This window comes from Harpia harpyja, chromosome 10 (assembly GCF_026419915.1).
Source record: "Harpia harpyja isolate bHarHar1 chromosome 10, bHarHar1 primary haplotype, whole genome shotgun sequence".
In the NCBI taxonomy this organism is placed as follows: domain Eukaryota; kingdom Metazoa; phylum Chordata; class Aves; order Accipitriformes; family Accipitridae; genus Harpia; species Harpia harpyja.
Window position 1 is genome coordinate 25,373,563 of NC_068949.1, and position 14,745 is coordinate 25,388,307.

Below are 14,745 nucleotides of genomic sequence, written 5' to 3' on the forward strand. Positions count from 1 at the left end.
CTGACCGCGACAGGATATGAAAGCCTCTACTGTGCTCAGCCAACAAGGGCAGCATATACAGAAAAGGAGCAAAGTTCCCCTCCCCATGCCATGCTTCACCCTGCCAGACATATATGGTTTCTCAGGAATAAGAGAGGACTGCTGAGAAACTGGACACTCAATCTTTTTTGGCCATTCAGTCCTTTGCCTGGCTGCTGAGACAGCAAACAAAAGACCTTGTTTTAGCACAGCGATGACAGGGAGTTTCTGCATTACATGCTCACTGCGACGAGACCAGCAACTGGCGTCAGAGACAAATCAAGCAGGCCTGTCTCCTGAATTGGTGAATAAAGAGCCTGAAGACACAACCAAGGGATCAAGATAGCATTATTTGTTTTTACTGGTGATGAACAAAGGAATAGGGAGCAATTTTATTTCTCCCTCTTAAAACCTGATACCCAGTCCTCACTAGCCGTATGCATCACCTGCATGCACCATTACAATGACACTAAAATTCATTGTGCAGCAGCATACCCCACGTAAGCCCTCATGACACAATGCCCACAGGTTGCAGGACTGAGTAAAGATGCATTTCAAGCTTCTGTTAGGTGCAGCTCCCCCCACATCCACTGCAAGGACTCCCCCAACATGGACGAGAGGTGGGCTGTGTCACCTCAGTCACTCATGAGGTGACAGAGCCACAGGGGGCACTGGAATCCATCAGCCTGCAAACTTACTGATAGTAAGGCTGTCGTTGAGCTTGAAGCTGCAGAGTACCTGGTCGATGTTTCTTGCATGATAAAAGCCGTTGCCTCTTACCACAACTTGAAATGATTCTGTAAGTAAAAATACAGAAGAGTAATGAAAAATAGCTCAAATACTGCATTTCCTTCCAGAGCGATCTGAATTACAACATGACAATGGCTGTTCTCTGCCCTATGCCTGAAACAAAATATTCACACTGACACTCTCGATATTCAGCAGCAATGGTCAAGGTGCTGTAATGGCACTGGTGCTTCACAGAGCAACACTCGTCTCAAGGTTGTGCCTGCAGGCATCCCATTGACCACCAATGCCTTAATTAAAAGGTACCACAGTAATACTGTGAGCCTGACATGGCTGATGTCATCTCATGGTTCCTCCATGGCTCTTCGGCCAGACACCTTTGCTAACCATAAGCACCAGTCCTTCCTTCTATCTCCACAGCATATGGCACTTGGCTTTCAGCAGCAGCAGCTCTGTTCAGACAGATGTAGATAAACAGGACCCCCCTCATAACCCCTCTGTGAATCAGAGAGGAAGCTTTGCATCTGTTACAAGTCCTGGAAAAATACAATCTTTCAGTCCCTACAAGAACCAAGCCTGTGCACAGCCCCCTTCGCATCTGCTGCGCATGGGAATAATTAAAGACCCAGGTGCTGTGATTTTCTTTGCGCTCTTCCCCCACACTCCTGCCCCAGCAGCAGAAACCACCAGTGGCACAAGAGACCTGCCACATCAGACACACCGTCTGCTGGCCACAGCAAGTGCTCCTAAAACTGCCCTTCGGCTGCTCTCAACTTCTCTTGCTTCAGTCCTGATGGGGGCAGGGGGGGCACCTGTGATTTTTGTCATTACTGTGATAAGCAACTGTGATTTGTTCATTCAAGCAGGAAAAGCATTGTCAGTTTTTTCAGCCAACCTTTCAATGGTCTTTTTACTGATAGAGCAGTTTCACATCTGAGTAAACCCAACCTAGGAAGGCTGCTTTCAGAAGTGAGATCCCAACTGTGCATGCCCTCCACTGTTGGCACCACTGATCATGTTGCAGTGCACTGAGCTTGCTCACACACCTGAAAAATAACCCTCTGTTTGTTGCCAGAGAGATCAGTAAGGTGATCTGCCTGGCTGAGCATCTGCTGGGAACAGAAATGTGCAGGAGAAGGGAAGGGACAAAGACAAGTCATGGTAGCATCAGGTGAGTTCATGTCTATCGTGAAACCCCCTTGAGTCAGTGTACCCAGGACAGTTAGAAACAGGAAAGGTAATTTGAGGAAGAAAGTATTAAAGAAGCCTGGTTTGGTTTCTCAGCTTCTCCACAGCAAGCTTTTAAAATTACTTCTTAGTAACCTATATGGTAACACTTCTCGGAGCTCTGGTAACAGCACAACACAATGGTTTGCTGCTCTTCCTTCCCTTTTACTTTACACAGGTGCAGCCTGACACAAAGCCAGCGTCTCCTTCCTCTTGGGACCAGCCCGAATTGCCAAGGCAGGCACAAGATGCACCAGGAGGGGAAGTGGCAAGGGAAACCTCCCTCTAGGTCACAAAATGCATTGTAGCTGCTACACTGTCCACAGAGATAACATCCTTAGCACAGGCAGGTGGAGAGACATTACAAATTTGTCCTGTGACAAATGTTTTTTTTGAAACTCCCTTTGATGCTACATGCAAGAAGCCAGCTGACAGCAGAGACCCGTGGCATGCAGAAGTGAAAACACAGAAGTTGCACCTTCACACATAAATCTCCTGCTTTAGCTAAATCCTCCACAGAGCTCACTTATACCAGCCACTGAGCAGCATTTGAGTTTGAGACCAGCCCAGTACCAGGGGAATACCAGCACAACACAGGACTAATTAATCTTCAAGGTACACATAGAAAAATAAGAATAAACTGCACAGAAGTTCTCCACTAGCAGCAAGTAAAACTGAATAAGTCCACATGCATTAGCAATTATATTTTGACCAACATCTTAAAAATGAGAGGAAAACAACATTGATAGGATTGAGGGGAGCCGTACCTAGTTTTTAGTGATGTGAGATCTGGCTTTTGATAACATTTCATATGATGCACTGCCATGTTATTTGTATGCTTTGGAGGAAGGACTTGTTATTGGATTACACTATGTGAGGCCCAAAGGTGGCTGAAATACATATTCAGCTTAGTCTGCCTGCTCTTCACTATCAAGTTACTGCAAGGCAAGTTAGCATGAGGATGTGGAGTGCTTTAACTTTTCCATACAAACAGCTTGTTCTTGCCAAAAACACATTCTCACTACACTGAAGTCTAATGCAATTCCAGGTGAATTGGACAAGGGCATGCACCAGTTACGGTCAAACACTGGAAACCCACACTCTGGTTTTCCTCATGGTAACTTTCCCTTAGAGCAGTGCTCTGAACTGACTGTAAGGAACATGGGAATTGGAGTAGATATTTTAGGAGGGGAAAAAGAAAATATCTACTGGAGCGCATATTAAAGTGAAACATGCTTTGGCACTTTGCTGAAGAAAGATGATCAAATTTGAGACCTCACTGAGCACATCAAGAACCAACCGCACAAAGCCAGCATCAGAATTTGGCCTCTTTTTTTAAGAGAAGGGTTATAACTCCTGGGTCCCACTGGGAGTGGACGGCACTACTTAAATTAAATAAAAATGGACTGTAGGGCAGATTCAGCTGCTGCTTACTCCAGTAAGAATCTGGAGTTACTCTAGGTCTGATTCATGCCTTGAGCCATTCCACATCTAGCCCAGCTGATATGGGGAGAGTTATTCTTGATGAGCATCCCTTTTTTTGCCAGAGCTGAGAGTCATGGCCAGCCCCAAGGGCAACTGGGTCTCTGCCCACATGCCAGAACTACCTGCCTGGGACCACACATTACCCCAGACTTGCTTGTAGGCAGCCCACTACACAGTGACTTGAACACTCAGCTAAGATGATAATTTCTTCTTCCCCCCTCCCCCCCCCTCAATTTTATATTATAAAAGCAGCTTGCTGAAATAAAATTGCACTTAGATTTTGTTTCTTCCCCAATCCTGAACTAATGGTCTTAAAAGGCAGGAACCACAAAGGCTTAGTTGATAGCTATTTCAGTGGCTTTAAAAACGTGCAGCAAGTAAGAGATTTTCAACACAAAACATCGAAGGTAAAAGCTACATCTAGAAGTTTAGTCTTGTCAAGACAGTTTACCTCTCCTGCCCTTCTTTTCACCACCACTGCCACTCTGCACAGTCAGTCGTGAACAACTGACTGGGTAGTAACCTGCCCACCAACACAAGCTGACAATACAGTTTCAATACCAGACTTGCATGGAAATGTAAACAGCTGGTAGTGGACTTGGTTGCTGCTGTTAAGAAGCCTGCCCCTTCGGATGCTCCGGAGCATTAATGTATTCTGGATGATGGTCTGTTGAAATGGCTAATTCCATTTAATTTTGCGCCTTGGCTCTGGCTGCGTCCTTTTCTTCCTTAGTTACTGTCAGATCGTAGATTGTAGCTTTTGACAAGACAGCGAAGGGAAAAAGGTCAGCACTGAAATAACCGGGCGGCGCTGGCAGCGAGATGGTAGGTTGAAGCTGGTGTGCGCTGGCTGCGCTGTCGGCTTCGCTTCTGTGACTCTGATGAGAAGCTGACGGCTTGCATCCACACCTGGTAGTTGATGTGGCCAGTAGGATGCCACATCCAACAAAACCTTTCAATCACATCTGCGTACCGTAAGCATAATCAAAGCAATGATGCTGTCAAACAGGATATGAAGCACCTCTGATTCTGCACTGATAGCCTGTTTACAGGCTGCATGTCTTGGTCGCTTTAAATCAGAGGGAACAGGAAGGACCCAACTACATTGCTCCACATTGGGGACAATGAATTTGCAGGGTCAAAAAGCATTAAGCATCAGATAGCTGTCACAAAGTGACGAGATCAGTTTGTAAATGGACTTGCCAGATAGCTTCGTCACAGAGAGCCAGAGTCCCAACTGGAATTGTCACCACGTGGAAATCGTTTCATCAGCATTTTACTAAACCTCTGGCAAGTCAAAAATGAAGCCAAGATCACCAGTAATCACCAGCACAGTGGTAATTACAAGTTGCAAGAACAGTTACAAGGAGTGGGTCAATCTGCTCTAAGCCACAACTGGCTTCCACTGAGCAACACAAAGCCCTCAGGATCTCATATTAGATTCTAAAAATTAGTAATAACGCTGAATAAAAGCCAAACCAATAATCACCTCCTCACTCAGATAAGTTTCATACAAAAAGCATGGACAGAGCCACATTTCAAGGCTGTAAACAAGCAAGCTTCTTTGCTGGAGAATGTGATAATACATTGTGCTCTTTCAAAAGGTCTACTACTTTTTGATCAAAATTTTGAAATTCAAATTTAAATTATGTATTTAAAAAAACCTGAAACATAATTCCTAACTTCGCAAAAAAGAGGAAGGAATATTGCATTTCTAGAAAATCTTATGTTCTAATTTTCAGCCCATTCTAAATGCAGGTGTATTTATACTTTTATATAGGATTCAAATGGCTATATATCTTACCTACACATTATCAGTAAACGATATTAGTAATTACCCACATTTAAAATGCATTAAAATTCTGAGATGACTTCATAGGCTTCAGTATTTTTTTTACATTAAAGTCCAAATAAAGTACACTAAAAAAATAAATCACATTACATATAGAGTAGAACTACATCTGACTGTCCAGTGAACTGGATTCAGGATCTGGATTCACACTACCATGAAAAAAGTTGTTCAATCCCAGGAGATTCCTTCACAGGAGACAGTGGTGCACACAGCTATAAAGACGAACCTCTGGCTATGTTGAAGTAAGTGGGATAATAAAGGATAATAAAGCCAAGCACAAGAGCAAATATTTGCAGCCTCACACTGCAAGACCTCTTGCAGGGGTTCATTTCAGGTAAGGTTTGCAGGACTAGACTCATAATAAAAGTTATTAAAGGCCTGATTATTGGTGCTAGAGACCATTTAACCCACAGCAACAGTACGCGCCATTCGGAGCTGCAGTTTTGGCTTCCTCCTACTTTCAAGCTTCCTGCTGCTACAAGCAAAGCTTCAAGCACGCGAGATCCAAGTCTTCATGCCCTGGTGATTCAGCACCACAGTGTGCTGTGTGCCTGCCTTTGCTGGATGTCTTTGTCAACAGGGACAGAACAAACCTCAGAATTTAAGTGAAACAAGTGCTGGTATTTTGCTGAATCAGCAGCAATACACAGAAACAGGTTCTGTCTCATTTGAAAGCCACAAAGACATTGAAAAACTTCTACAGATGAAAGTAACGTAACAATTTTTTTTTTTTAAAGGAGGGGAAACTATTTTTAAGTGTACTTGTGTATTTTTAATCACATTTGTGATAAACTAGTTACCTAGAAAGCTTGGCAAAAAATGAAGTGGTTTGAACTCATGAGTCGGGAATCAAACTGATTCCTTTTGAAAAAGAGAAATTTTACTTTTTGCTGAAACATATACATTTCTGAAAAATCAAAGCTTTTCTTGAAAATTTATTTTCTCAAATACTTTAGAAAAATATTTTCAAATTTTCATCTGAAAAAATGGTTTCAAATTCAACTTTCCATTATTCTTAACATTGTTCCAAACAATCACAAGAATACTACTGATATGCATCCTATTGGAACACTCACATTTTCATGTAGCTAAATGCAATTTTTGGTGAACAGGAACGCTCGCAATAAGCTGTTGCACAAAAAATTGCCTGGTATACAATAAGCAAGCAAAAAACCCCAGAATTTATCACTATGAAATAAAAAAGCTTTGAAATGTTAAAGCTTTAAAATTGTTTTTTATCAACTCCAAGGAGCTTTTTAAAAGCAAAATAATTCCTTTTTTTAATTTTTCCACAGATTTTATCATAAACATCTAGTCCACAATTATATATTTAGGAATAGTTCAAAAGATACAAGGATATTTCATTTCAAATTGAAATACTCAGGGCAAGATCATATTGTGATTGACATGTGGAAAAGAAGAGTGAACAATTTCTCTTCTCTGTGATACTTAGTAGATTTTTCCCGAGTTTCCTATTTTTATCTGTTTTCAAGGTCAGCTTTCATGCATCATTGCTATTTTATTTTTATGTGCTCATTTTTACAGTGTATAAGGAAATGAACACAAGACAGTAAACATCAGATCTAAATAACCATGCTGTAAACTGTACCTTCCAGCAAACTTATGGTGTCACTCTTACTCTGCTGCAATAGCCTCTTAAGTAGACAAAAACACAGCAAGTGAACTGCTAATGTAAACCAGAACAAATCCAAGTTAAATATGCTAGACATGAAAGGCATGAAATTATCAACAGCTCCTCTGGGGATTCTTCACGTTTACCATCTACACTAATGGTTCTTTCATTGCAAATAAGTAAAACATCAGCACTTTGGAAAACACGTCAGGTACCTTGGCCTATGCAGTTAGTTATATCTGGTTCAATAAACATGAAATTTCTGCGAATGTTTTGCAAAATCTTGTTCTAACTGCTCACAAGTCCTAGCAGATCCCAGGAATGCAGTCTTTCCAGAAATTCGTGAAACATCACTTCTAGACCCTGAAGCACCTCTGGGAGTCTGGCTTTACATCACTTCTGTCTCCTCCTTCTCTCAGATATTTTAAAAAGCAGTATCCTCAATTCCCGGAGTGCTACCTCAGTCAACTCTCCAAGCTGGCATTCAGCAGCAGCAGCTACATGTTTATCGGCACAGTTTTTTTCCTTGAGTGAGAAGGAACACACAGGGCTTTAGCCATGGCCTGAGGGGATGCTCTAACACATCCACGGGCTTCAGCTCCAATACCACGTTAGGTAGTTACTGACATTTCATCATTGTCATTCATTTGCCTTATCACATGGCTCTAGTGGAAACTTACCTCCTGCACAAACGCTCGATGGCTCAGCCGCTAGGATCTCAATGCAAGATTTCTTGAGAATCTAAAAGATTTAGATAATGGCATTTTTGGCAATCATTTTTATCTATGCTTTATTAATACAGGAAAGGGTGCCCTTTTCTGGGTTTCAGAATACCCAACTTACTGAATCAATGGTTCCTCTCAGGGCATAAAAGCCTCCCGTAACTGGAAAAACATGATCGATGCTGTCAGCAATTGTTGACAGCTGCAAAGACAATCATAAATAATGAGGAAAGCAAAATTACAGTGAACAAAACTGGGCCCTTTCATACTTGCTAAAAGACATCATACTGACACGAAATGATTTATGCCTCAAGTAATTAAATAAATGCCTTCATCAGATGCTGTTACTTGTGCACTACTATAACAGAAAAACAAACCAAGAAGAAAGCAAGCAAAGTTACCTGAGTTTCATTGAAATCTTTCACTCCAACACAATAAACAATAGCTCCAAAGCTTCTGGCTCTGTTGGCCTAAAAAAAAATTGCCATTAAGTGCAAAGCCATATAATCAGTGGAGCCAGCAGTAAATGCCTACAGGTTTGACATAATCTAGTCTGGGTAAACGTGAAGGTGACTTACTTCTTGTTCTGCATAATAAAACTGAACATCTTGCAATTCTCCATCCGTCAGAGCAATAATCACGCTAGCAGTCCGAACTCCTACATGGAGGATAGTTAACAGATTGCATATGTATGACAAGATTCAGCAATGAAAAAAAGTTTGAAGTGAGGCATGCCTTTTTGCTGACAAATAAACGCAAAGGCATAAGGCCAGACTCTCAGCCTGATTTGTATGGACTTTACTGGAAATATACCAGCTGAAGGTCAGATGCATAACAGCATTCAGTAAGCCAAAACCTGTGCACCTTCATATCACAAGCATCACTAAAGGGGGAATACTGCTCTAACAAGGTCCCCGTGCAAATTTCTCTGTTCTGAGTAAAAAAAATCTTACCAAGATTACATCTAGACTCTTCGTGCGGAGAAGTGGTAAAATGCATCTGCGGAGAAGGAGAGGTTGTCTCTCTTCTCTTGACAAACATGCCTCTATACAAACCTTGCCCAGAGATTGTGGTAGGAGATACCCCTGCAAAAGGAGCTTTCCTGCCATCCCACCTTCCCCTCCAGCAGACTTTCAAGGAACAACCCCACAGAACATGGCACGAAATGTGCTTCTATAGAGGGTCTCAGTCCTACACTTCTTGAGCAACAAGAGCTGTCAGTGAAGTTCACAGGAATTCTAAGCATGTGAAAACCTTTAAATTGGGTCCATTGGAGAAAATTCATGCCTTGTGATAAGACATTTCATATCCCACCTAAGCTTAAGTGAAAAGGTTGCATAGACTTAGGATAGCTATATATGTAATCCAGTATAGAATACAATACCACCTAGAAAAATACAACATGTTAACAAAATTAAACCAAATTAATATGCATCCTATGGTTCAATAAACCATTCTGTTTCAATAGTTCTTAAGCAAAGTAACTAATACACATACATGTTACTTTCAGGGAAGTATTTGTTATTTTTTCAAAATAATCTGTTACAATTTCAAGTGTCTTTCCCCATACTGTCTGAAATCAAAGACTGATTAGTTCTGACAGGTTTCTTATGCCATGCGGTCCTTCCCATGTCATGTCAGACACAGACATAAATCTTAAAAAAAATGACCTGCAACTTGGGGGGAAAAATAGCTTGGATTCCTGTATTCCTCATTTTTTTTCTGCCCAGCATGCTTGAAAAAGGCTGAAAAATTGGAGATCTTATTTTGTTTTCTTTTGAACACTTATTTCTTCCCCAATATTTTAGCTTATAAATCCAGATTTCATCTACTACTTTTTCCTTCCTAATCAACTTACAGAATAGTTGATTAGTTCTTAGTTACATGTTATGAAGAGGTAAAATAGTTTTCAGTTGGACTCCTCAGGAGTCTTGATTTCACTGGCAGAAGTGCCTGAGAAGCCATGCAGAGTTGCTGCTGAAGACTCTACTCTCACAGCCTATTTCATTAAAAAGGCACTGACCCATTTCTCCATCTTCCAAAGAGACCACCAGCCCACAAACGAGAACAACCTCACACCAGGGTACAAACCAGGCAAGAAGTGTTCAGTTTAACTAATTAGGCCTTCTTTTGGCACAGACAAAAAACCCCACAAATACATTTCCCTCTTGAAATTTAGTGAAAATTTACATTTTAGGAACTCAGAATCTGATCCCAAATCATTCACACTGATGCAAAAATCTCAGCTGCTTGCATTCATACCTACGTGAATGAGAACAAGGACTTGGGTACACAAGGCAGGCAGAGCTGAGTGCGTCAGGACAGAAGGGCACAGGAAAATCTGGGTGTTCCTGTCCCCTGGGTGCAGGACTGGCAGTTCTGGCTGTAATGCTTTGGTTTGTATTCTGCACTGGGTCAGATCTGTGATCATACTGGTCTCCTCTGGTCTTAATAAACCATGAATCACGCATTTAAAAGTAGGGCTGTAGTCAAAACGGAATGTAGTGATTGTGTAACACCAATTCCTTCTCCAACTCTTCTTTTGGTGGGTTTACTGCAGGTCACATAAAGAACTATCATCCCTGCCTTTTCGATGCAGATCTATAACATGAGTGATATACAACACATACCTCCGTAGGTTTCGTGGTAAATCTGCTCATTTGCCTGCAACAAAGTGTAGAACATTGTTAGCTCTTGAGTATGCTGGCAGCAAGCAAAGCAAAGTTTATATATGTAAATCAAAGAAAGGAGGTACTGTGACGTGTACCCTTTTAAATCCTTCATGCATGAACGTGTCTCCTCCAGGCACTTCATACTGAAGAATGTCGAGCCCTCGTCTTATGGCTTCCCTTTGGATTAAAAAAAAAAAGGGGGGGGGGGGGAGGAAATTGTAATAAAAGTTTTTTTTTCTTTTTTTGAGATATTCCTGTGCCACAGCTAGATTATGCACCCTGTCAATACATTAAACAGAGTGCATACACATCAGCTAAAACACTGATAAAACCAAGATTTTTCAAAAACCACAGTTTTCAGCCAAACACCCATGGGAGCACAAAACTGGACATAGGATACAATGTTAGGGTTAACACATTTTAAAGGTGCAGTTCTGTCCCTGCTCCCTCATTCTGGTATACTGTCAGTCAGCATAAGATTGAATTAAAGCAAATGCCAGATATTAAAGTCTGACAAACTGCAGACAGAATGAGAATTTAAAAGCTTATGACCCTGTCATGAAAACGGGACAAATAAAAACTCCGTATTCAATCAATCATCAGGACAGTTGGGATTAGGACTTTTCCATTATAAAGACAGAGGCCAAAAGATAAGAGAACAGGATGGGAATGATGAGAATTTCCTATCCTAGACCAGGAATTGACCAACCTTCCTGGGGCACAGACTGCTCCCTGGTAAGAGAGGGACTTTGATTCCATGACCCCTGTTGCACAGCTTCTTACTCCACAAATACTTGTTAACCAAGAGGATCGCTCAGGCAAATTAATCATTTAATTGATCATTGATCACTAAAAGACCCTAATCCTTGGCAAAGTTTTCATAATAAGGCAATTTTCAAAATAAGGCAAATAAGGCACAAATATTCAACAGGCAAGATGTAGGCAGTCCAAACATCAGCCCCAGATGCTATGGGGCATCCTTTTTTTAAAAGATAGTGAGAACCTCTCTAATCTCCATTTTGCAACTGGGCGTTTTAGGTGGCGCAGCACCAATTACAGAGGAAACAGGAGTCTATGTGGGATGAAGGTAAAATCAGGAGCTTGGACTGGGGATGTCCTTAGGGCAAAAAAGCACATTTTTATCCTTTCAAGGTATAAAATGAGCTGAAAATACACACATGGTGATCCATGCAGAGAACAGGGGTTTTGGAGAGGGAACATTCTAATACCATGTTCGACACATTGCCACAGGGTTCCTGTCTACTTTCCACTTTGCAAAGAGCAAATCCACCTGGGAGAAGTAGGCAAGTTTGAGCTCCGTCACCAAGGCACAAGATGGAGACCTGAGCCAAAACTCAGTGGAGCCAGCAGAAATACAAGACCCCTGCGGGGTTTCTGGCTTTGGATGAGGCCCTGGAGTACAAAACGGAGAGGGGGTTGTTCTTTCAAGACTGCTCCAGAGCTCCCTTTATTTATAGGGTGCACCGTAGTACTGAGGCCCTCTCACACAGACAGAAGCAGTAGTAAAAGCAAGGGCTTCAAGCTGAAATGAAAGAAAATACTTAGAAACACCTCCATGACAGTAATTTCTGTGCATGAGGCAAATTAAATCCAAAATTATTTGCGGTTTTTGGTCTGTTTTTTTTTTTGGGGGGGGGGGGCGCTTTGGGGTTTTGGTTTTTTTAAAAAAAAAAAAAGAGGATTTGGTTGTGACGGTGGCAATAAGAATTTTGCTCCAGCCTCAGACTCTCTTTCTTAAGAAGCCTTGCTTGGCTTTGCAAACCACCTCTGGCACAGGTGCTGTCTGAAGGCAGCCCAGGAGAGGGGTGCGACAGCCTGGTGAGGTAGTGCTCCAGCACTGGGTATGACCGGCTGCTGGCTGGGCTTTGGTCACTTCGAAGGGCACTGTGTGACTTTCATACAGTCTTTTGCTCATCAGCTCAGAGTCTGAGATCTCTTACACAAAACCTGCCCTTATTTGGGTAGCTAGGGATAGTGAGGATGTACATGAATCCTTGACTGGAAATGCAGTTTCTCCCCAAAATGCTGCGATAAAAAACAGACAGCCCAGTGCTGCCTTTCTTCATAAGGCTGAAAACCAAATGGTAATGGGAGACCCAAAGGCATTCTAAGCTCTCTTCCAGTTGGGACTGGTGGAAAGGATTTCATTTGGTGCCTGAGTTGGTGCCACACCAAGGACCAAGACAGACCTCCGAATTCTGGTTTTGGGGCCACTCGCTGCTTGAGAGGAGGGAGGGAGAGTATTTCTGGATGAAAGCTGTGGGGAGTACTTGCCTGTTTTCTGTTAGTTTCATGACTGTAGTGCCTCGTGAAGAAAAAACTATGAAAGACATCCGCAACATTGGACTGAAACAGAAGAACAAGCCAGATCCACGTCACACACACACGTTACTTCAGATTTTCATTTGCTAAGAAGCAGTGAAGGAAAAAATGAATTATATATATAGGAAATTAAAATATCATCTTAAGAAAACTTTACCTTATGAACTTCTCAGCTAGGCTTTCCACAAAAGAGTAAATCTCAGTCCAATGATTTCTGACACTTCCAGACCTGCATACAAAACATAATTGATTATGCTAATCTTATTTCACAGTGAAATTCCTTGTTCCACTCTGAATTTTAAGCTTGGGCTTCTCCAAAGGTGGTTAGGGACACAAATTACATAGAGGTCTACAGTCTAGGCAGCTAATTCTGTTGAGGCTTCTACAGCAGTTGTGCTGGAAGCTGTAACAGGAACCATCATGACAAAACCCACTGACTCAAAGGGAAGTAGAAATAGGTCTGAAATGGTTTACCATACAATTTTGAAACAAGATCAGTAACTTCTATCTATTCTTATTCCTTTTATAATATAAAATATAAATATTTTCTTCTAGTTTAATTAATTTTGACTTCACTCAATCATCTGCTAGCAGATTATTTACTTTCCTAGAGCACAGCTCTGCCCTTGCAGCCACACAGAAATTCTTGACTGATATTCTATTCTCCTAGAATGTGTGGGAGAATGTTTGCATGAATTACTGTTTGTTTCAAAAGAGAAAGCTTTTGAAGTAATTCAGAAGGGAAAGGCAGTACTCGTAGCTAATTCGCTGGACTAGCATTCTGGACAGTCAATCCCTGGCTCCGTTACAGATTTCTTATGAAAACTTGGGCAACTTAGTTACATGCACAAACTTACACGTTCATGCTGCCATTCCTAATATATAAAACTGCATTACTGGCACTCCCTGGCTTTTTTCTGCTTAGTCTTACATTCTCAGGGACCCCCACAGTCCAGTGGGACTCAGACCTCAAACAGAGCCTTGCACGCAGCAACTCTACAGAGCCTTGCACGCAGCAACTCTACAGTAAATAACAGTGATTTCTACCATGTGCATCTATGCCATACACTTTCAAGCCATTACAAAGACTAAGAATCATGAGAAGTCAATGGTTTTAAAAGCCCTCCCTAGGACTGTGGTGTTTAAGAAAGAATGGCTTGTTTGCTTTCCTTGCTAGGCAAACTCATGTATCAGGTGTCTTAGGCAGAAAGAAAAATAAAAAGCAGCACATACAGAAGGATCACAGAGGCTTAGACACAGAACTAAAAAATTTCTGAAATTTAACTACTGTAAAGCAGTAGGTTTCTTCTAACTGCTGTTAGACATTTTTTCTGTGTAAATGTATAAAAAAGGTGAGAAAATGATCCCATATTACAATTCTCAGCTCTACTATGGGCTTTCCAAGCGACCCTATGCCAGTCACTCCTGCCCCTGTATGTGAGGTACAGATCAGCATACAGAAGCCCATGTATGCAATATAATATGGTACTGCCTGCTCTGCAACAGTGCTGGTGGAGTGGAGAAGAGCAAAGATAAAGGGACAAGGACAAAAAGGAGACCCCTGAAGTACATAAACTAGAATATGCTTGCTCATGTAATCCTGTGCTTTCACACTGCTATTCTGGAGAACTGGTGATTCATTCACAGAACAAACTGGGTATCAAAGAATGAAGAAATTTCCAGGCACTGAGGGAAGGCAACAAAGCACTGGGGACTGCTCAACCCAAGGGTCTGGATCCTCTGCAGTCTCTGATTTATATGCGCTACACAATGACATGTTTATATATTCGTGAACAGCACCAATGAAAGGTGCTGGCACTATTAGCAAATGAGCCCTTTTCTCATCATTAAAAACTAATCCGTACCGATGTGAGGTATGTACTTTAAAGACTGCTTTTCCAAAAGGGATCTGAGGCAGTTCAACACCTATAATTCTCCAGGATTATTCTGAAAGTCCCAGGCTAAATCTCTAAACATGATGAACTCAAAGAGATTTTCCTTGAATCTATGCAAGATGCATTTACAGCTCCCAATTTATTTATTTAT

The 14,745-nt window shown here is 41.6% G+C and overlaps 1 protein-coding gene across 1 annotated transcript in view; it reads right to left on the reverse strand.

Moving 5' to 3' along the window:
- ANTXRL (ANTXR like) overlaps nt 1-14,745 on the reverse strand; it is a 62,919-nt gene that overhangs the window by 37,575 nt on the left and 10,599 nt on the right. Inside the window, exons 2-10 of the mRNA XM_052798984.1 lie at nt 12,857-12,928; nt 12,652-12,723; nt 10,452-10,533; nt 10,315-10,348; nt 8,263-8,342; nt 8,086-8,154; nt 7,806-7,886; nt 7,643-7,703; nt 717-815 (exon numbers count right to left, since the gene is read on the reverse strand). Coding sequence (XP_052654944.1) covers nt 717-815; nt 7,643-7,703; nt 7,806-7,886; nt 8,086-8,154; nt 8,263-8,342; nt 10,315-10,348; nt 10,452-10,533; nt 12,652-12,723; nt 12,857-12,928 — 650 coding nt within the window. The remainder of the gene's footprint in view (nt 1-716; nt 816-7,642; nt 7,704-7,805; nt 7,887-8,085; nt 8,155-8,262; nt 8,343-10,314; nt 10,349-10,451; nt 10,534-12,651; nt 12,724-12,856; nt 12,929-14,745) is intronic.